A 23,648-nucleotide genomic window follows, 5' to 3' on the forward strand; every position below is an offset into this window, starting at 1 on the left:
CAAAATTCTGACATTTATTATTCATATTCCCATTATTTTATGTGTGACATAAATCATAATCAGATTCAGCATTTATGCCATTGAATTTTTCATCAGTTGGCAAAATCGAACTTATAATACCATGTAGAGACCAGACAGAACTTGTTTGGTTTTGCTCTTGGGTCTACTTTTCCCCATTATCTAATTTAAAACTTGCCCAATTTAATAAGCAGCTAAGTTTAAAGCGATGTATAAATTTAAAAGATATTTGACTACTCTTTTTATCATTTTAGATTAAAATTGTATCACCTTATTTTTTTCTTTACTCATGAAAAATATGAAATATTAGTAATGACTGAATTGGACTCTAAAATCTATACTTCTAGCTCCTTTCCTTATCTACCTAGCTTTGAGCAATATGCATAGCTACAAGAAGTTCGGATAAAACAGACCTCTACATGCTAAAATAGATTGTTATGAGATCTTATTATTATGTATGTATAATTATGCATTATAAAACAATATACAAAATTGGGAAAGAGAAAGGGAAGAGGTGGCGTTGTCCTAAAAGAAATCTACTCATTGCCTGACTCATGTAACTATAATCCCTCTGTATATCACCTTCATACTAACAATAAAAATTAATATCAATGCTAATGACAAACTAGGTAAGATCATCATAGAAAAACAATTTTTCCAAGTTTAAAAAAGCATCAGTTGTGGTTTTATGGAAATGATTGGAAACAAATTGTGTCTATTAGCCTATCTATTCAAAATTTTAGCAAGAGTGTTGTTGGACCAAAAAATAGCTTAAACACACTTCAGCACAAAATTATTAAGGGGCATATTTTGTATTCATCATGTGACTAGTATACAGGAGAACTGTTATCATACCTGAAATTGCTGTTTGACCTCATTCCTTTCTGCTTAGAAGTAAAATCCTATTTTTTTACTGTTTTTATTAACTGTGACTTTTAAATAGTTCTTAAACTATTAGAATAAAAGTAATCATGTAAGTAAACTACAATTTCCTTTACTGTTTGTATTGTTTTCTACTAATAAATGTATCTAGAAATTCTGTGAAATTTCATGTATATTGTGATTTTTCTACAAGTCAGTGAAATAGTTTTACTGTTTTTTGCTGTTTTCTTTTATATAATCCCTTTTATATACTCAGGAGAAATAAGATCTAAACTTACCCATGAAATTAATCTTACTCCTGTGAAATTTTAATATTCTGTTTAGTTACTGGTCAGCCCTTTATAGACCAGTAAATTTAATGAAAAAAGTGAGATAGGAAAGTAGGAAAGAGAAGGAGAAAATGTATTAGTAAATGACAGAGTTCAATTAAAGAGTCTGTGAAACTATTTGTTAATAAAATAAACATTTTTATTACATCTGGAATAGCAATATTTCAGTTGTGTATTTAGCACAACAAATATTTTTGTTGTTGTTGTTATTGGTTGTGGGGCTTGAACTCTGGGCTTGGGCGCTGTCCCTGCGCTCTTCAGCTCAAGGCGAGTACTCTACCGCTTAATCCACAGTGCCACTTCCAGTTTTCTAGTAGTTTATTGGAGATAAGAGGCTCAGGGACTTTCCTGCCTGGGCTGGCTTTGGACCATGATCCTCAGATCTCAGCCTCCTGAGTAGCTAGGATTACAGACATAAGCCACCGGCACCCGGCTCACAACAAATATTTTGTGAATGCAGAGGGTAGTATGCCAGGTAGACACATTCCTTGACATCCTAGAACTCAACTGAATAAGTAAATAAATAAGTAAATAAGTCAAATGACATGAAGACATAATTATCATCATGTTATAAACAAATACAGTGAATTTTAGATGCATTTAACCCATGTAATTCTCAGAAAGGTCTTTGTTTAAAGTATTTGAATCTATTTATTTAAAACAAAGATTGAAAACCTACTGTGTGCTAGAGTAGTGAAGGCTGAAATTTAAAAGGCTTAGTTTTTCCCTTGAAGAGTTCTTAGTCTAGTAGGGCCCTCTTAATGAATATGTGCTAGTAGATTTCCACAGCTGTTTTTGTTTTGTTTTGCTTTGTTTTCTTTTGTTTGTGTTTTTTAGTCAACCTTTCATTGCATGCTAAAGGTTAACTTTGGGCCAAGCACTGTTGGCTTATGCCTGTAATCCTAGATTCAGAAGAGACTGAGATCAGAGTTGGAAGCAGGAAAGTCTTCAGGAAAGTCTGTGTGATTCTTCTCCATAATTGACCAGCAAAAAGTCAGAAGTGGAGCTGTGGTTCAAGTGGTAGAGCAATAGCCTTGAGCCAAAAAAAAAGGGAAGGAAGGAAGGAAGGAAAAAAGGGAAAAAAAGGAAGAAAAGAAAAAAAAGGAAGGAAGGGAAAGAAAGAAAGAGAGAGAGAAAAAAGAAAAAAGAGAAGGAAGGAAGAAGGAAGGAAGGAAAGAGAGAAAGAAAGAAGGAAGAAAGAAGGAAGGAAGGAAAGAAAGAAAGGAAGGAAGGAAAGAAAAAAAGAGATGGATAGATGCTAATGGACTGTGCCCAGGTTCTGAGTTTAAGCCCCAGGCCTGGCCATCAAAGGAAGGAAGGAAAGAAGGTAGGAAGGAAAGATTAACTTTCATCTTAGGTATATGAGTAAAATTTTTCTCCTTTGGTAGTCTGTTTTACTTTATGTGTTTGTTAATTAATTTTTTTTGTGCTGGTACTGGGGCTTGAACTCAGCACTTGAAGCTCTTCTTTAGCTTTTTTGCTCCCGGGGAACATTCTACCTCATGAACCATATCTCTACTTCCAACATTTTGCTAGTTCATTGAAGATAAGAGTCTAGTCGGTGTGTCTACTCAGGCTGCCTTTAAACCTCAATCCTCGTATCTCGGCCCCCTGAAGTAGCCAGGATCACAGGTGTGAGGCACTTTTCCTTGGCCTCTGTTGAGCAGAATGTGCTGCCTTGTCTCATGAAAACCAGCTTGTGACCGTACTGAAGACTAGTTTTAGTTTTCCAAGTTACTGTCATTTATTTTATTGTAATAAAATTAACTCCTCTAGAGCTATGTTGTCCCATGCATGTACACACTGAATACCCAAGGAAGCCTGTTCACAAGGTGTAAGTCCCGTGGCATGGTTGGTTTGATCTCTGTAGATTACAACTGAAGATTTTTAAATCAATACTAAAGTTTACAGCAATACTACTAATTCAATTAGATTTACCTTTTCTTTTTCTTTTTTTCCCCTTCGTTGTACTAGGGCTTGAATTCAGAACCCTACGCTTGCTAAGCAGATGCTCTTCTGCTTGAGCCATTCTGCAATTCTTTTTTCTTCTTAGCTTCTATCATTTTTCTAATGGGATGTGGACTTTGCCCCAGTCCTCTTAGACTGTGTTCCACCTACATGTGCTCCTGCCTATCTCAGATGATGGGTGTGTCCCACCATGCCCAGAATTTTAGAGGTTAAGATGGAATCACCTGAATTTTTTGCCCAGACTGGCCTCAAACCACAGTACTCCTAAACATCTAGAATTACACATGTGAGTCACCATACCCAGCTGCAAATACATTTTCTTTTTAAAATAAGAACAGAACCAGGCATCAGTGGCTCATGCCTGTAATCCTAGCTACTGAGGAGGCTGAGATCTGAGGATAACAGTTTAAAGCCAGCCAGGACAGGAACATCCATGAGACTCAGATCTCCAACACCAGAAAATCCAAAGTAGCTCTGTGGCTCAAGTGGTAGAGCACTCGTCTTGAGCTGAAGAGCTTAGGGACAGCGCCCAGGCCCAGAGTTCAAGGCCACAACTGACAAAAAAACAAAACAAAAAACATAATAAGTACAGAAAGTTCCCATACATCTAATTTACAGCATGTGTGTTACAGATTGCAATATATATTTTAAAATAGGAATGCATACTGACATCTCTAAAGAGCATTTCCTTTCCCTTTCTCCTCACACACACATGACTATCACTGAAGTATGCAATTTTGATCTAATTGCATTACTCCTATGTATTATGTTCCTGGGTCTTTTTCCTCCAATGAGTGTATGTTCAATCACATCTGAAAAGATTGAATTTGATCTTACTTTGCTATAGACTAGATCTTTAACATTTCTGGGGTCTTGTCTTACAGTGTTCCTTGTCTCTTCAGTTTTGTTTATACTCCACATCGAGTGTATCAGTAAATTCTCTGTCCCCTTCTTCAAAATTATTTTTTCACATCAACTCAGCTCAGCTCAGTTACTTGACTGCTATTACTCTGGCACTATGGCTCAAGAAGAAATTATGTTTTGCCTGTTTATTATTATTACTATTATTTTGCTGGTACTGGGGTTTGAACTTAGGGCCTTATACTTTCACTTGGGTTTTTTTACTCACAGCTGGCAACATGTCTCTTGTGCCACCCCTCCAGCATGGCTTTCTGCCAGTTATTTTGGAGGTGAAGTATCTTAAGACTTTTCTGACCAGCTGGTTTCAAACCTGATCCTCCAAGTCCCAAACTCCTGAATAGCTCACATCGCAGGCCTGAACCATCAGTGCCCAGCTCATTAATATTGACATAGTTTCACAGTCATTTGTCTTGCTTGCATGTTATCTGCTTGTAGTTGATTCTCAGGATATACAGTATATATATGTATATATATATATATATACATACATACATATGTATATATATTGTGTATATATATATATATTAGCTAATTTACTGCTTCTGCTATGAGTTGTCCAGTGTTTTGCTAGAACCAATAGAATCCATTAAAACCACCCACTTCCCCACACATCACACTTGAACTCTTTTCCTTCTGTAAAAACATGGTTCTGCTTTTCTGCCTTTGCACTGATTATTTCTCGCCTGGCATGTCCTGATACCGATTTTCAGGTGGCTTACTGCATATTCCAATTTAGTCTCTGATCAAATGTTACCCTTTCAATGAGACCTTTTTTGACAATGCTATTTTGAAATTGCATCTCCTTTCAAAATCCAATGTTCATTTTTTTCAATTTTACTTTTTCTTTTAATATTTTACTATTTTCTGAAACATGGAATGGACATATTTTGGTTACTGCCTCTTTTCCCCCTATTGAAATATAAGTTTCTTGGAGAAAGATTAACTTTTTCTGTTTGGTTCAAAAGTATATTCATAGAATATAGAATAGAATTGGGTGGTGTTTAATAGATGAAGAAAGTATCCTATCAGCCATGCTGTGTCCTAATAGCTACTAAAATACCCAGAATTCACAAGGTCACACCACAACCTTTTATTTCATGTGACTCTTCCAACTATAATTTAGCAGAAAACAGGCTAGGTAGACCTCTGTGGTAAAATGTCTGTTTAGCATGCATGAGAATCTGAGTTCAATCTTCAGCCTCACATATATCACAAGATCTTCAATAGCTTCTTGCCCATTTGGATGGCAGTGTGTTGTGGTGAATAGACTAGATTTGAATCCCAGCCCAGTTCAGCATGGGCTGTGTAATTTGAATCCTCATGCAAATCATGCTAAGTCACATGCACAATGGGGATGATCTATCAGTACAAAAGGAAAAGGAAATTCCCAGTGATTCCATCCAACAGTAATTACAGTTCCTAAAGCCTGGACACAATGGACAAAGGGATTGCCGCATACCCCCGAGACCCCTGGCCTTTGGCTCTCAGAAAAAGCAGTGATTCCTGCCTGCTCTTCTCTTGAGCACAGAGGAGACCTGTGAGGTTTTGGTTTCTAGCATTATTGTTTCTATTATCTCCCCCATTTATTTTAGGAAATGGGAGTAAAAGTCAATACCTATATCTATCCAAGTACACACACACACACACACACACACACACACACACACACACACACACGGCAGCTGCCCCAAAACAGAAAGCAAATTCAATTTTACGTTAAAATACATGCGATTTTGTAAATAAAAATGTATTGAACATTTTTCCTTTATCTTATAATGAATTTGAAACACCTAGATCATTTTAATGTACTTTGGACATTCATAATAACATAATGACCATATCAGGCACCTCTCAGTCCATGAATTAGTTGCCTAGTTTATATATTAACTTAATTCTACTTGCAGGCTTAAAGTTTTGAGTTCAGAGACATGTGTTTTTCTTTAATTACCCCTAAGAGATAAGACTGGAAAGTCTTCTCTACTTCTACCCCTGGGAATCACTTTAAGAGAAACATTCACTGCTTTTGCCTGTGTCTCAATGATCACTGCTAAGACTTGAAAAAGAAAAAGAAGAGTTGATTGTTTTGATAAAAAATGAAATATACTCTTTTAAATAATACATATTTTAAAATACATTGGAAGTCTTCTTAAGCCTCTCTTTCAGAGGATTCCTTTCAGTGTTCCTCAATGAGACACTAACCAGATAGACCTTAACAGACTAAATGTACATGACTATTATTTGTTTTTGAAATGAGTTTATACAGGATCATTGAATTCTGTATTAGTATCATTGTATTTGGTTATTTAGAATGTGTCAAGAAAAACACAGATGGCAAATATTAAGGAGAGAACTTTGGATTTTAGGAGTTTTGAGGTAATAAATGCATATTGCATATGATTTTCCAATTTAGAAAGAACAAACCAGGACCCGTTGACCCATGCTTATAATCCTAGCCATTCAGAAAGCTAAGATCTAAGGATTGCAGTTTGAAGACAACCCAAGCAGGAAAGTTTGTGGAACTGTAATAAACTACCCTCCCCTTAAAAGAAACCAGAAATGGAGCTGTAGCTCAAGTGGTTAGAGTACAAGCCTTGAGCAAAAGGAGCTCAGAGACAGCACCTGGACTTTAATTCAAACCTGAGGATGGCAAAAAAAAAACAAAAAACAAAAAACAAAAAGAAAGGACAACAAAAAAATTTCTCTCTATGATATCATTTGAATTAGGAAATGTTTTCAATTGAAGAAAATAACATGTTGAGGTAATGTCTGTTTCAAAGGGAGAATTTTTCACTGTGCCCAGCATACTTAGAATTAGAGACTTCTAATCAACTATTGTATCACATTATTCAAACTCAAGCTGGATAAAAATATATTCCTGAACAATAGAGAAATACCTCTGAAAAGATTAATGGTCTATAATAAAAAAAAATGGAGCTTGCTTCCTGGAGACTACATAGATTTTTTAGAGGTGTTTTTACTAACATAGAAATAGAATGAGCACTTAAGATCACGTATTTAAATCTCTCTTCAAGCAATAGAAGCTCTTTGTCCATAGCTTTTATAAGAAAATGAATGCTTATGAAAGAACCTATTAATGTTCTTTAACTATAGGAAGACTTTATAAAACACCAATGTAGTGCTTACCTATTATGAAGATTGTTAACAAAAAAAATCACTTGTTTGAAGCAAGTTTGGCAACAACTTGAATTGCTATGTGTAGATAGAATTTACTAGCATGAGCAGAGGTATGAATTATTGGAGGCCTTCCTCAGTATGGTGTTTTACATAAGCCCTTATTTCTCATTAGTGGCATGTGCTTAAGATTGTTTTATGACCATATAATACTAGAGATACCCTTTGAAAGCCCATTCCTAAATGGCTTTCAAGAATTTCTAAATCAGTATTACCATTTTATCCCAGAGTTATTTTCTATGAAGGATTCCTTCCTGGTATTGCCTTGTTTAATACAGACATGAATTTTCTAATTGTAGAATGTTACTAATTCACCTGAATTCAAAGCCTTGATAAATTCTCACCATTTGAACGAAGCAAATAAAAGAAAAACAATATGTCCACACCAAATATGCATCTATTCCAAGTGACCCTTTATAACTGATAGTGCTTATTTACATTTCATAATTCATTTAGAATAAGTGAGAATAAGACCCATATATTCAGCCTTGAAATAGATGGTTTATAAATTGAATTTTGACTATAGTCACATTATTGATACCAGTCATCAGAGCCTAACAAACCTGAGCCTGTTGATACCAATATTACTGAGCCTATACTATTTGGCCAAGATATTTCAATATACACTTTTAAGTTAACTTGACAAGCTGAATTTAGGATAGATTATCTCAATGCCAAACTGATTATCAAATGTAATTGTGAACTTTCCCAAGAGCTGGCTGCTATAACCAATTAGGAAACTATGGTCTGGTAGTGTTTTCATCTTCCCACATTAAACTTTGAAAAATAGAGTAACTAGCTCTTGATCCTAGTATTCTTATTACTTCTGTCATAGGCATGACAGTAATGTGTATCACTTTCTGTGTATTTCTAAGTGCGTTTATGGTGAAAATGTAATACGCTAGTGATTTTGTCTGACCCTAAATATATCTTGGAAGTTATGCTAGACCTGTGTTATTCAGGCTGACTCCGCTTTATCTCTGTATTGTTGTTTGTTGTTATTGTTGTTGTTGTTGGTAGTGAAAGTCAAACACACGTTCTTGCACTTGCTACATGAACTTCTCAATCACTAATTTGCAGTATCAATACAATGACTGATATGGCAAAGGGCTACCATATTGATCCTGTTTGAATACATAGGTGCATATAATATACTAGCTCCCGTCCTTTGGATCTATAATGCTGTATGCACAAATATACTATCGACTGATCCAAAAGACCCATATTTTTTTCTAAATTTTCTAGCTTAAAAAATAAATGTCATAATTGTTGTATTTGTCTCATAAACCTTTTTTATTAGTTTCCCAGGTAGTTTTGTTTGTGGATGCTCTATAAACAATACCTGAGAGAGAGAGAGTTCTACAGTATGCTTTGGGAATTCACCTTGCTATTTCTCCCTTCCCTGGACTTGAGTCGCTCATTTATTTGGGAAGGTACAGACTGGATAGGGCTGGACTTTACAATTGAAGTATAAGCTAGTATATTTTGCAGCTGCTGAACATAAGAATTAGGTAGAAAAGATCTGTTTGCATAGACAGGAGATACTGCTGTGTATTTCTGGTTGACTCTATCATCTTCTAAGCTATCCTGTCAGTCTCTTCGAGGACAATAAACCACCAAGGGAAGTATTTAGCACTGTAAAGAAGTGAGATGACATTCTTACAGGAGAAATATCCTCACAATATTAGGTGTTAAAACCGCTTGACTTCAACCTCGTTGATGCAATACTGATGTGAGAAAACTTGAAATCTAACCATGAGACTCTGCTAACCTGGAGACAGGGAGGGGAAAACAATAAAACCCTTCAAAAACATCACATGAAATTCAAAACATTTGAAGCAATAACATTTTTCAGCTATTCTATGAGAGTCCTTAGAGTTCTTTTTCAATGAACAAATCCTACAACCCCATATTTCAATTAGTATTACTGCAGGTATGTGTTTAGATAGTTGGGTTTTTGTGTTGTTTTGTTCTTCACAAAACTAACAAAGAGCTATGAAATTCATTAGAAAAAGAATATTCTCTTCAGTTCTTCCTGCTTTATTGGTCTCTTTAACCAAGGTCATACTTACAAATCTACCAGCTAAATTACTCGGGAAAAGTGTGGTCACAAATACAAGCATGTATTGAATTTTGCTTTCCATTAAATCCAGGTGTTATCTTTTCATGAAAGAATGGTATAAGTTACTACAAAGTAATTTAACTATTTTCTAAATAACAATAAAAATGCCTGAGAAGATCAAAAGCTATTTATGGATTCACAGGATTTCAGTTGTTCTCAATGTTTTATCCTTCTGGCTATTAATATTGAAAGAAAGAACCTGGGTGCTAGTGGCTCAGTCCTATAAGCCTACCTACACAAGTGATTGAGATCTAAAGACTCACAATTCAAAGCCAGCTAGAGCAGAACATCCCATGAGATTTCCACCTCCTATCTATAATGACACACAGGCTTTTTTCTTTATCATGTGACTTGGGAGATAGTTTATCTAATCTCCATTACTAATGATTTCAAGAATTGTCAACTCTTATGTTTGTGTTTAAGTTTCCCAATATCAAATTTATTCTGAATATTAGGTTTTATACCTTGCTTTGTTGTCATTTGTCATTCTAATGTGAATATTTTCTGTGCCATTAATATTTACCTATAAACATATAAAATAAAAAGATAACCAGTAAAATGTTGGGCTAGAGGTATTTTTCAAGTGTTAGACTGCCAGCTGAGCAAGCAAGCCAAGAAGGCCCTGAGTTTGAACTGGCAACAAAAGAAAAGGGAAAGCAGAGGAGAGGGGAAAAGAAAGAGAACTTTAACTTTTGCCCTGAAAGATGCATGCCCTCTTCTCATTAACGTTATGTAAAACTGATAGGAAAGGATTGTTATGGTATCAAGATTTAGGAGAAACTAAATATTCTTCATGACCAAAAAAAGGAAAGAAAATTTAAAAAATAACTGTATAAATATTTTTAAATCCTATGTCATATTTACTCTTCCAGGTCTATGTTTTCCCCTTTGCAAAAATAATTTTATCACTTAGTTCAGCCTAAACATACCCCTTAAAAATGCATAGAAATTCTCTGGGCATGAAGCACATAAGATAAATACCATTGGAGTACAATTTGTAATCATAAATCTAAGCAGATGGTGGGAGTATTTAAAACAGTTTCTTAAAACCTTATTCTTTTATGTCATCAGCTCTTAACTGGAAATGGTACCACACCTAAGTGATTCATGGAGCATCTCAATACTTAAAATACTCTGTGCTTTTCACAATGCTCTACTATTTCCAGTATCTACTGGGCAGCTGGGGGTAAGAGTCATACAATTACTTTGGTGTGGTTTACTGAATTCTTTAATAGAAGCAAATGTTCCCTGTAACCACACATTTCTTTATCCCATTAAACTTTTAAGGGGTTTCTCTATTAAAAAAAATCTTCATACTGATTTCACCCATTTCTTCAATTTTATAAGTAAATATTTTTTAAAATTATTTTTAAGTAGCTGTACAAAGGAGTTGCCATTTAACAAAGCAGTTTATGAATACAATAAATCTTGATCAATGTCACCCCTTTCAACCTGCTCAGCCATCCCCAACCCTTCCCTCAATCCCTCACTCTTAATTTTGTAGTATATATGTTAGATTCTTGACTGCCTTTTCCTCCTCTTCTTTGCTTCTTGTGTCCAACCCTTTCTCCTTGACCCCACCCCACCCCTTTGGAATACTGCTTCCTGATATTTCCATTTGCTGAACTTTACCTTTCTAAGGAATTACACTCTTTGAAATCTCCCTGGACTCTACTATAGTTCAGTTAATATATGTGTATACACTTGCATACCACCCAATGTATTTACTTATCAGTTTATAAGCTAAATCTGGCTTCCAAATATAAGGGAACATATGCATCTGCCATATTTTGTTATGATCTAATAATATCCTTGCAAACTATTTTTTTTACAAAAATTATCCCAGTGCTATATCTTTCTGTTCTTGATTGATAGGCCATATGGGTTTACAGGGATAAGATTAATAGTACTTCTTTCTCTAATCCTCTAACAGTAACACCTGGAAACTTCTCTGTACCATAGAGAAAGTACAAGGATAGTTTGAATAATTTTTCCTCAGTCTTGTGATCCTCAAATGCTTAAAGTACTGAAGAGTTAGTGTTATTGAACAGGTAATTTCAGGTAAAAGGAACTTTACAGCAATTTCTGGAAAATATTCTGGTACATGAATTTAGCAATTGTTCAGTCTGATAACTGAATACAGTATTACGAGTTATGCATCCAATTGACCCTAGAATCCTTGAAAGGTATAATTTTGAAAGCTAAAATAATGGAAATCTCTCCAGTGTTAACTAAGATGAAACACTGGTAAAAAGTCAAAATAAAGTACTGAGAAATAAGCATTTAATTGCACAGAACATACTAGGGATTGCTGAGTTGATAGACACCTTCTTTTTATAAAGCAACCACAAGCATGAGCATGATCTTGGTTTGTATATTTGCCTAACATAACTCTACCCCAGGTTGTGTGTCTAAGGACAATAATGCTTTGGGGCACCCAGTTGTGTGAAACTGGTGTGATAATTAATTACAAATGTACCCCAGTAATTAAATAGTCATCCTGCCAGAGTAAGTTCAAAAGCATTTAGGTGGTTCAATTAAGTTTGCAATTTCCAAATATTGAATTAGGCACTGCAGGCTGAAAGGAGCACAGATCAGCAAATTACAAAGCAGCCAAGCCAAGCCCTAACCCCAGCACAGCTTCTGAATTGGTTGGATGACTTAAAAAAGTCATTTAACCTCCTTGTCCTTCAAGGGCCTATTGCAGTCCAGAAATGTATTACCCAAGGGTAATACATTTTGTAGAATGCAAAAGCTAAATTAAATAGAAATACACATGTTAAGAAAAAGTAAATGCCAGACACGGGTGGCTCATGCCTATAATCCAAGCTACTCAGAAGGCTGAGATCTGAGGACTGCAGCTCAAAGCCAGAAAAGAAGAAAGAGGAGGAGGAGGAGGAGGAGGAAGGGGAGGAAGTGGAGGAATAGGAGGAGGAGGAAGGTTTGTGAGACATCTCTAATTAACCAGCAAAAAGCTGAAATGGAGATGTGAGTTGAGTGGTAGAGTGCCAGCCTTGAGTGAAAAGCTAAAGGATAGTGCATAGGCCTTGAATTCAAGCCCCAGTATCAGTACAAAAACTAAAAATGAAAAGAGTAAGTGAGCAGAATTGTTAATTAAAGGTGATATACCCCAAACACACCGAACAGCCATTTTACTGATCCAATTTTTTTTAATTTAATTTTATTTGTGAACATACTGTACAGAGGGGTTACAATTGCATGGGCAGGATAATGCGTACATTTCTTACCAAGCATTGCATCCTCCTCCTTTGTTTACCCTTCACATCCCTTCCCAGCCTCCCCCCTCCCCCCCAATCCCAATCCTTCTCCTTCCCCCCCTCCCCCCCCCACCGCACCGACGTTGTAAAGCTCGTTTTGGACATGACAACTTGTACTTCTCATTGTTGCAACAGGTCCACCTGTATCCTTAAACAACTGGTTTTCCCCATCTCCTCCACAAGTTATACTGACATCAAATATAGTGAAAGCAGGGGTTATACTGTGGGGGAGGGACATACAAAGCAACAAAGAGATAATCTTATAAGTGCATTAGAAACACATGCATGAAAGAAAAAAACATTAAGATACATATCTAAGGGTTCATTTTCCTGACATCACATTATCTGACCTTTTCCGCTTGACTCATACATATACTAGATACTGCATATAAGGGAAACCATGGGACCTATGTTTCTTTGGGCCTGGCTTACTTTACTGATCCAATTTTTAATTGTTGAAAAAGGCATCTTTAACCAAAGGAGGATACTCTTAAGTTGAGAAACGCACAAGCACAATACCTATGTGCCTCTGTTCATATAACATAATATTTATTGAAATGCACCCAGGAGATGTAAAGAAGAGGCTTTTACTTCATTGTTGTTCTCTTTTTATCTTCTTTGTTCCTTTATCTGTCTTTGGGAGGGTAAGGAATGGAGGGACAAAGGATGAACAAATGTAACAGTGATCCTCACTAGGCACTATGTTGAAAATGAACTATATAACTTGTGGGTGGGGACCAGAGGAGAGAGTGAGGGAAGGGGTAACACTGTCCAAAAAGAAATGTGCTCTTTACCTGACATATAACTATAACCCCTCTGTATCTCACCTTTATAATAACAAAATTTTAAAGCCATGTTTAGGCAAAATTCATTTAAGAATCTCAACATGTGACCATCTTCAAACATCCTAATGGCAACCAATTTGCAGGTGTAAAGGTAGCACATTTTTTAGTTCAAGTTTTAGTGTAGCTAAAATCTTGAATAAGATTTATCATCCAGTAGTTTTACCTCAATATTCTGATTAGTCCAAATCTATACAAATGAAAGGTTTAGTCTCAATTAAGATGCTGCTCAGTACTCTTTACTTTGCTTAAACATTGACTGGAAATCCCTAGTTGATTCTGTGAGCTATTTACATGTTAAATCTGCTGTCATCCTATCATGGAAGATTATGTAACATCATATATCATGGTCATTCTGCCGAATAAAGCACCAAAATCCACAAGAACATTCACAGTACAATCATGTCCAGGCTACTATCAAACATGACTATCATATTTGCATTGATCTATTGTTTTAAAATGTAGACTTGCCAGGTGCAGGTTGCTCATCCCTGGAATGCCAGCTAGCTACATGGGAGACTGGGATCTGAGAATCAATGTTTGAAGCCAACCTGGGCAATAATGAGACTCTTTTCTCCAATTAACCAGTAAAAAGTCAGAAGTAAAGCAATGGTTCTACTGAGCAAAAAGGCCAGTGCCTAGGCCCTGAATTCAAGCCTTAGTACTGGCACACACTTGTCTGTATACACACACACACACACACACACACACACACAACGTAGACTGTATTTTAACTGTACTGTTTATGTATATAATATGTATGTATGTATGTATGCATGCATGCATCCATCCATCCATTTGAAGTAACTGATTTAGGATTAAGAGTTCCAATTCAAAATGGCAACATCTTGGTCAGATATATGACTATCCTAAGACAAAGCAATGAAGACAGGAGCCATGAGGAAGATCAATATTGAGGAGGTAACATTTGAGCAGAAGGTTGGAGTTGATTTCCATCTCCAGACAGAACCAGAAGAGCTTCCAAGTGAGAGGAAATGTAGAGAAAAATACAATGTTACCTTATAATCAGTACTTGAAGGGCAAACTTCTTGGTATGTCTGATATTCTGTTCAGAATAGGTTCTATGGGAGCCCCATTAGTACAAAACAAACAAATGAGTGTCAGGAGAAAAAACTGGAAAACAAAATAGGAAGACCTTTCAAACAACAAAAGAAAGTGTGAGTTTTCATTTCTAGAGGGTGGAGAAGGCATCCAGAAACCTTAAAGGGACTAAGGAGGAAAGCTATAGAGAAAAGGTATAGGCCTGGTTTTGGAAAAGACCTTTGGAACAAGAAGAGCTGGAAGTTTCTGCTAGCCTGAATCAGCACAGAGGCAAGCACCTAGGGAAAAGAGAAAAAAAAAAGTGTGAGAAACTTTTAGCCAAGCAGCAAGGAGCTAGTGATGCATTGTAGAATCGTAAGCAAAAGAGGCAGCAAGACCAACGAGAGTTAGAAGAAAAGCAGGGAGCGCCAGGAAGGATATGAAATGAGCCATGTGATGGGAGAGGTTTGGGATGCGCCTAGAAATATGAATGTGGAGCCTGGAAAGATTGAATTGATTTATCGACTGATTTGGCAGCCTTCAGCATGTGGTCAGAGCCAGAGAGGAGAGAGAGGCTGCCAGGGGAAAGAAAATGAAATGAGGAGGACGTGGAGAATATACCCTAGGAAATGTCTATAAAAGTGCCAATGGAAAAGAATTATTCATGGATGGCTGTATAGGGGGCATACAGAGTAGAGTCCAGAAGAAAGCCAAGGTGCGCTGGGAGAAAGCGGGCAGATGACCTGATTGGGTTTGGATGCATCAAAAAGAATTGTATTTTCTCACATTATGCACAAACAGTAAAACTTTGTCTTGACAGGTTACATAGTTGGCAATTTAAAACACTGGTGTAAACAGGACAATAGGTTTGCAATATGAGGTGTGAAAAGGGCCTCAAATAATAATAATAATAGTAATAATAATTATTATTATTGGTATACCTTTATCTCCTGGGGATATAACCCAAAGTTTTCAGCATTCTAGGCAGGTGATGTGTATAAATTAATTCTAAGCTTTTCCAAAGGCCTGATATTGAGTCTTTAAAAGAAATGGAAATATTTAAAGTTCAGTAGAGAAAAGTAATGGGTTATTCCAGAGAATTTAAGATCATGCAAGTGTAGCTGGGTGCTGGTGGCTCACACCTATAATCCTAGCTACTCGGGAGGCTGAGATCTGAGATTGCAGTTCAAAGCCAGCCTGGGCAGAAAAGTCCCCATGAGCTTCTTTTCTTCAATGAAACTCCAGAAAAACAGAAGTAGAGCTGTGGCTCAAGTGGTAGAGCACTGTGAGCAAAAGAGATCAGAGATAGAGCCAGGCCCTGAGTTCAAGCACCAAGACTGACCAGAGAGAGAGAGGGGGGGGAGAGAGAGAGAGAGAGAGAGAGAGAGATTTTGCAAGTGGTTCAGAAAGGCTGGAAATTTGGCTTGGTGATAGAGCACTTGCTTAGCACATGTGAGGCCCTGAATTCCTATCCCTAGCACCAGAAAAAGACAAAGGAAAAAAAGGGGGGGAGGGAGTCTCTAAGTAAATAAAAGGATAAAAGGAAGAGAAAGTTCTGAGTTGAAAGGGAGAAAGGAATCAATATCCTACACCTTTCTGCACTGGTAAGATCTTAGTCTTTATCTGTTAAACAAAGAGGTGGTGGCCTCTAGCTGCATTCCCTCCGGGCATGGTTGTGCTAATGGCGTTGAGCAAACCTTGATTGGTAAATTGTTTTATTATATAATCACTCTCAATTGAGCCTTTGTTTTTTGTCTTTCCTTATTGGTTCTTTGCTTTTAAAGCACTGAGAACCTTTCACATCTTTTTCATACTCTTTCAGGACTCTTTAAATGCTTTTTAGAAAGTGAATTTATCTGGCTTTGGATGGCTCAAGCCTACTAGTTACTAGACAGGACCTCAGAATCTCTATTTGAAGCTCTGCAGGGCATAGAAATCCACTCTTATTTCCTATTAACCAATTAACTACCTCAACAAAGCTCAAGTTGGAAGTGGTGCTGTGGCTCAACACACTAGCCTTGAGTGAAAAAGCTCAGGGACCGTATCCAGGCCCTTAGTTCTAGCTCCCTGAGCAACAAAAGTTAAAATTAAAATGGAAAAAGCTCAAGTGATTTTTTTGCAGGGAAAAAACTAAGGATTGGTGTCCAGGTCCTGAGTTCTTGCCCAGTACCAAGACTGACTAAATAAATAAATGAACTGATATGGGAAACCACTATGTGTGTTTGAATGGAGAACAGTTAGGAATCTGAAGCATCCTGGTCACATGCTTTTTCTCTCATGCCTTCCCCTAACCTGGAAATCCCCAGAAGCTACTTTAAGACTTGTGAATAGAAGCTTGAACACCTCATTTCTAGAAATAAAATTGTTGGGTAGCCAGCTGCTTGTAATCACAGTGTTTGTGGTGCTGGAAGCACTGCTATTCAGAGAATATTTTAGTGCTAAGCTCTCCTTGTGTTGCTGTCATTAAAGACAGGTTCCCTAGTCCCTAACTTTCCCTGCTTGGATTTCTGGAATGATCAGCAATGTGTGTGTGTGTGTGTGTGTGTGTGTGTGTGTGTGTGTGTGTGTGTGTATGCCAGTACTGATACTTGAACTGAGGACCTGGTACTCTACCTAAGACTTTTTGCTCCAGGCTACAGCTCTAACTCTTGAACCACCCCTTTACTTCTACTTTTTGGGTGGTTAATTGGAGACCAATTGATAGGTCTGTGTAGAGTGGCTTCCATCGGTCTTCAGATCTCAGCTCCTTGAGTAGCTAGGATTGCAGGCCTGAGCCTAAAATCCTTTCTTATAGTCAGGATGAATGAAGGCCAAAGAAGGTAGAACAGAGTGATTCAGTCCAGAGACATGGGAACTGACTCCGCTAAAGTTTCCCTCCTGGTCAGCCAACCTCCATCTCTCCTTCTTCCTCTCTTGTCAGATGCTGAACTTGTAGCAACAGCTCCAACCACAAGCTAGTTACTATATACAAATGATTCACTTGCAGCCTTCTGGTCTCCTTTAAAGAGTCAGCTGTCATGCGCTGCCCTGTGACTCATGCACTCGGGCTCTTTTGCCCCAAGGAAATGAGCACTCAAGATTCCTGAGTTCCAGGCCCCTCCTAAAAGCTAAGGGAGTCATGTGGCTGCTGTGATGATACAGAGCAGAAGCATGCTGGCTGGCAAATTCCCAATTGCTGCTCAGCCAGAAGAAAAAGCAAAACAAAACAAAAATTTGCTTCTGAGCAGCAAAACTAAGAGATGTGGCTTTCATTATGCAGGACAAAAGTTAAGTTGAGGCATAAAGACTATCTGGGAACTAAGGAGTATTTTGCGTGTGTGATTCCAAGAGTGAGAGAAAGCCTTCCATAGCAATGCTTCTTACTCTATATTGTGTTTGAGGAAATGTAAGGCTTCCAGAAGCTCTAAGAAATGCTTCTGAACTTTTCATTCTCTGACTAATGAAACTCCACCACAGACTCTGTGTGTGTGTGTGTGTGTGTGTGTGTGTGTGTGTGAAAGAGAGAGAGAGAGAGAGAGAGAGCTTGTATGTGTTTGTAGGTGCTGTGGGCCTTCAACTTAAGGCCTGCCTACTATCTCTTAGTGTGTCACTCAGGGAAGGCTTTCAACCACTTGAGCCACAGCTCTACTTCAGGCTTTTTGGTGGTTACAGCTAAGAATTGGAAGGACTCTCCAACCTCATCTGGCTTGGAACTGTGATCTTCCCATCTCAGCCTCTTGAGTAGGAAGCACTGCAGGCAGGAGCCACCATGCCCAGCTAAGACTTTTCATAATTGCCTGTTTGTTGTTGTTTTAGTTTCAAAAGATTGTTTTCCAATCAGCCATATAGCAAACTAAAAATGTTTATGTGTTGTTGTTGTTGTTGTTATTGTTTCACAAAGAATTGTGACAAGTGCTGTGATTATAGGTATGAGACACTGTGCCCTGCTAATTGTTAGTTTTTAAATGACGATTTCATAGGAATTGCAATCTTTGGTAGCCAATCTTTTATACTCATTTTCTGAGTTCCTTCTCAACAGTGCCCTTTTCATGATGGAATTAAGTCACCTGTCAGTTGCTTTTTTGCCAAAGCTTCATACTGCTGAGGCCACAGACAGAGGAATCACCTACTGCCCAAGAGAATTAAGCTAGGATGTGTCGTTGGCAGAGACCTCTGCTAGCACCTTTATTGATAGGCTTTGAGAGTTGATAATTCTATTGATAGCCATCAGTGGAATGAACAAGGATAATACATGTTTTAAATGTGTATAAGAGCTAAGGATCCCAGGGTTGTGTTATTTTATGTAAGCACAAAAGTAATTGGTTAATCAAATATGAATTCTAACCTGTACATTGTTAACAACCATTTTATAGATGATTTTATTAATTACTTTGTGTGTGTGTGCATGTGTGTGTGTGTGAGGTGTGTGGGGGGGGGGTATGTGTGTATCTGTGTAAGTCAGTTTTGGAGCTTGAACTCAGGACCTTGAGTGCTCACTTGGCTTTTTCATTCAAGGCTGTAACTCTACCATTGAGCTACATCTCCACTTCCCGCTTTTTGGTAGTTAATTGGTGATAAGAGCATCACAGAATTTTGCCAGGGCTGGTTTTGGACCATGATCCTCAGATCTCAGCCTCCTGAGTAGTTAGGATTACAAGCATGAGACATCAATGCCCAGCATTAACAATTAATTTTATAAGATAATCAGTTACTATATTTGTCACAGTTTTATATAGTCTTAATGACGTCTAATTAGGCTTACAGGATATTTATCTTTAAATAAGGACTCATCACCTGGATAAATGTGAATGTAAACTTAAAATTAAGCTTGTGATCAAAATCAACAGATCAGATTCATAGAATATCCAGATTGGATTTATAAATGGGGAACTAGAAATACAGGTTAGCTTTTTGAAGGTAAATACTAGTTTTATTACCTCACTAGGATAAATTGGAAATATGTTTTTGTGTTACCCCTTCTCCATTCTGGTCTATTTAGAATGACTTTAAGAGAGTATAATAATGTCCCTAAAAACAAAGCTCAGGAAAATTTAATTTTAAAAATGTTCCTGGCAGTAATTTCATGTGTAGGCCAGCAGATCAGTGATCATAAGTCTCAACTGGCCAATTCTCACATATTTCGTGCATCCATTTTATTAAAAATATTGTCCAAAGCTTTTTTAGGGACTATTAAAAAAATAGCATATTCTTTGCTCCTAGGAACTTGAGGTCTAACTGGGAAGACAGTTTATGAAGTGTACAAAATTTGATAACCGTTTAAACAAATAATGCAGTTTAACGAAAGAAAGTGTTAAGGCATAACATCTACATACTTACAAGTGAATGGCACACATACAAATAGGAGACAGAACTTTTGAGGCAGATGTAACCAGAAAAGAATTTACTGAATAAGTGAGATCTGAGCCAAATCAACCAGTAATAATTTTACCAGTTGTGGGCTAGAAATAGAAGCAAATCATGTTTGGTGTTTGGGTTTGACAGCAATTCAGGAGGTTGCCATCTGCTCCTTGGCCTACATTCACAGCACCAAAGCTTAGGTCTCCTTTCTAATTTAGAGTTTACTAAAAGCCATTTATCTAAATAGGATGGCCCCTCACAATGGTGTTGTGTTTTGTAGAGCCTGAGCTCAACAATAGATACATTTGTACCTTGCTACCTATCTTCATGTAAGAAATAACCTGTACTTTGAAGATGTACATTCATAGATTAATCCTTTTCTATGATTAAATTGATTTGATCTTCACAAGGACTAGCATATTTTTATTGTCCAAAAAAATTTTATTCATTACCTGACATAGGGAATTCTAACCTGTCTGTATAACACTTGAATAATAACAATAAATTTATATTTAAAATATTTGAAAGCTGCAATCCAAACACAAATCATCTATAAGGTGTGTCTCCCCTGTTTAGAACACTAGTCATTAAAATGTTAAGATCGCCTTACAGTATTTCCAAATTATTTACTACATTCTGAATATCTGTGAGGAATAAATACCTCATATTATATAACTGGTAAGAAATAATGATGACTGGCAGAGGTCAGAACCCTATTTAAATGCAGGTTCTGGAAAACTAGAAGTGGAGCTGTGGCTCAAGTGGTTGAGTGTCAACCTTGAGAGAGAAAAAAATAAGCAAGAAATTCAAACCCCAATACCAGCACAAAACTTTTTGATTAATTAATTAGTTAATTAATCCTTTTTTAAAAATGAAAATGCAGTTTCTGCTGGGCACCAGTGACTCACACCTGTAATCCTAGCTACTCAGGAAGCTGAGATCTGAGGATCATAGTTCAAAGCTAGCCCAGGCAGGAAAGCTCATGAGACAATGATAGCCAAACAAGGTAGAAGTGGAGATATGGCTCAAGTGGTAAAGCACTAGTCTTGAGCACAAAAGCTTGGGGACAGCACCCAAGCCTTCACTTCAAGACCCAGAACTAACATGCATGTCTGTGTGTGCATGCGCACACACACACACACACACACACACACACACACACACACACACACACAAAGGTAGGTTCCAGATGTGATGGTCTAGTGTAAGGCCCAAAGATCTTTTTTTTTTTTTTTCTGTCGGTCGTGGGGCTTGAACTCTGGGCCTGGGTACTGTCCCTCAGCTCTTCAGCTCAGGACAAGTGCTCTACCATTTGAGCCACATCGACATTTCAATTTTCTGGTGGTTTATTGGAGATAAGAGTGTCACCGACTTTCCTGCCCAGGCTGGCTTTGAACTGCGATCCTCCGATCTCAGCCTCCTGAGTAGCTAAGATTACAGGCATGAGCCACTGGTGCCCAGCTGGATCTCTGTTTCTAAGAGTCTGAAGAGGCAGATGAGGCTGGTCTGTGCACTCTGAGCAGGAAGCTTGCACAAAGAAGATCAGCACCGTCTCTCCATGATAAGTAGATCTTATGGTCCTGTGCTGCTTAAGAAAAGTAGTTATGTTATTAGACTTATATTTCATGTGCAATGTTGTTAGTTATATTGTATACAAGCTTTGTCCTTTGTTCTCACCCAATGTTGTATCTTCACTTTCAGCACGAAAGCAGGAGATTATCAAAGTGACCGAACAACTGATTGAAGCTATCAACAATGGGGACTTTGAAGCTTACACGTGAGTACAGATTTAACTTGCTGTCATATGCAGGGCAAATATGATTCCTATATGAATAAATTCTTCAGAACTAATGAATAACCCTATATTTATACTTACATTTAACCCTAATAGTTCCCCTAAAGTTTATGCTTAAGGTTATTCATTTATAATTTAATGATTTATTTAATTTAAATAACCTTAAGTTTTATATAGCAACATTTGTCACATAAATGGCCAAAGGGCTGTAATGAGAAAAATAAGTGATTTGAGGTTTCAGGGAGCTCATATCTGTAATTCTAGCTACTCAGGAGACTGAGGGCTGAAGATGTTTCGAAGACTGCCTAGCCAGGGAAGTACCTCCAATTAACTACCATAAACAAATGAACAGAAAAGGTAGAAAGAGAGCTGTGACTCAAGGCTAGAGCACTAGGCTTGAGTGAAAATGCTAAGGGACAGAGCCAAGGGCCTGAGTTCCAGTTCACAGATGTACTACACAACACACACACACACACGAGTCAGGTACTGGTGGCTCACACCTAGCTACTCAGAGGCTGAGATCTGAGGATTTTGGTTTAAGCCACACTGGGCAGGAAAGTGAGTTTGGCTGAAGTGGTAGAGCAATAGCTTCGAGTGCAAAAGCTTGGGACAGTACATAGAAGAGACACAGAAACAGAGGGAGGGAGGAAGAGACAGAGACAGACACAGAGAGACAGAGAGATGGGGAAGGAGGAAGGGAAAAAGAAAGGAGAGGAAAGGAGAGGAGAAGAGAAGAGAGGAGAGGGGAGGAGAGGAGAGAAGAGAAGAGAAGAGAGAATATTTCAGAGAGCAATGAGATGATCCAACTTTTGATCCAAGGATTAGAGGTGTCTTTATAAGTGAAATGTCTTTGTGGCACCAAATGCGGGAAGATAAAGAAATCCAAAAGAGCAAAGACACCAAGAACAAGCAAACACATTTTAAAACAATGCATCTTGGTCTCTGTAGTTCCACAGAGAGACAGGGACAGAGGAAGAAGATCGATGGTGACATCAGCTAGCCACTGTCTTCAATCCGGGCAGCTCAATGTTATTTCTGTCTAGCTTTCATGAGCTTTTCTCTTAAAGGGAATTGTATTCTCTTTTCTTTCTTTTTCCCTCTCTTAAAGAGAAGCAGCAAGTTGAATGCTTACCTTAAAGAAATTCCTAGATTGTGAGTTATATAGTAGATAAAATTGCAATGGAAATTGCTTTGCTCTGAGCAGAAAGTGTTCAGTACAAATAAGGTATGAAGGCTTACTGCAGCAAAAGTATATGAGTCAAAGAGTTACCTATTCAGGATTTAAGGATATAGATCAGTCTGTGCCTTCACCTTACCCCATAAACAAATTTAGTTTCACTTTAGTGAAATAGTTGAATGCAAAAAAAACAAAACAAACAAACAAAAAAATTACAATGACTTTGAACTCTACTTAGTTAGAAAGGTGTTTCTAATTTTAAAATCTGAGAAAGTGACCTGTTGCCAATGCTAATGCCCATAATCCTAGCTACACTACTCATGAGGCAGAGATGCAGAAGATCAAGATTCAAAGCCAGCCTGGGCATAAAGGTTCGTAGCACTCTTGCTCCAAAGTAACCCGCCAAAAAGCTGGACTGGAGGCGTATCACAAGTGTTAGAGTACCAGCTGAGTAAATCCAAGGTCCTTTCACCATAGTAAATAAACTCAGGGAAAGTTATCATGACTGTGAAGATAAACTGATTCATCTGTTTAAATATACAACACTAGATTAAATACATAAAGCATATGTAAGTATATAGTATATGTACAGTATATATAGCACATATAGGTATATATGCTTTAAATTTTTAAAGTCAATAGTAATTAATAAACTTAGAAAAAATTCTCAACATGTGTCAAAAGATAACCTTTCCATATTGAGCAGAAAAGATCAACAAGTAGAAAAACAGTTAAAGGACATGGAA

The 23,648-nt window shown here is 37.4% G+C and overlaps 1 protein-coding gene across 4 annotated transcripts in view; it reads left to right on the forward strand.

The window, feature by feature from the left end:
• Positions 1–23,648, forward strand: part of Camk2d (calcium/calmodulin-dependent protein kinase II delta) — a 258,154-nt gene that overhangs the window by 224,031 nt on the left and 10,475 nt on the right. For all 4 annotated transcript variants that reach the window (XM_013023816.1, XM_013023817.1, XM_013023819.1 and 1 more), the window contains one exon: positions 21,632–21,707. In XM_013023816.1, coding sequence (XP_012879270.1) covers positions 21,632–21,707 — 76 coding nt within the window. The remainder of the gene's footprint in view (positions 1–21,631; positions 21,708–23,648) is intronic.

Source organism: Dipodomys ordii, unplaced genomic scaffold (genome assembly GCF_000151885.1).
Source record: "Dipodomys ordii isolate 6190 unplaced genomic scaffold, Dord_2.0 Scaffold70, whole genome shotgun sequence".
Classification (NCBI taxonomy): domain Eukaryota; kingdom Metazoa; phylum Chordata; class Mammalia; order Rodentia; family Heteromyidae; genus Dipodomys; species Dipodomys ordii.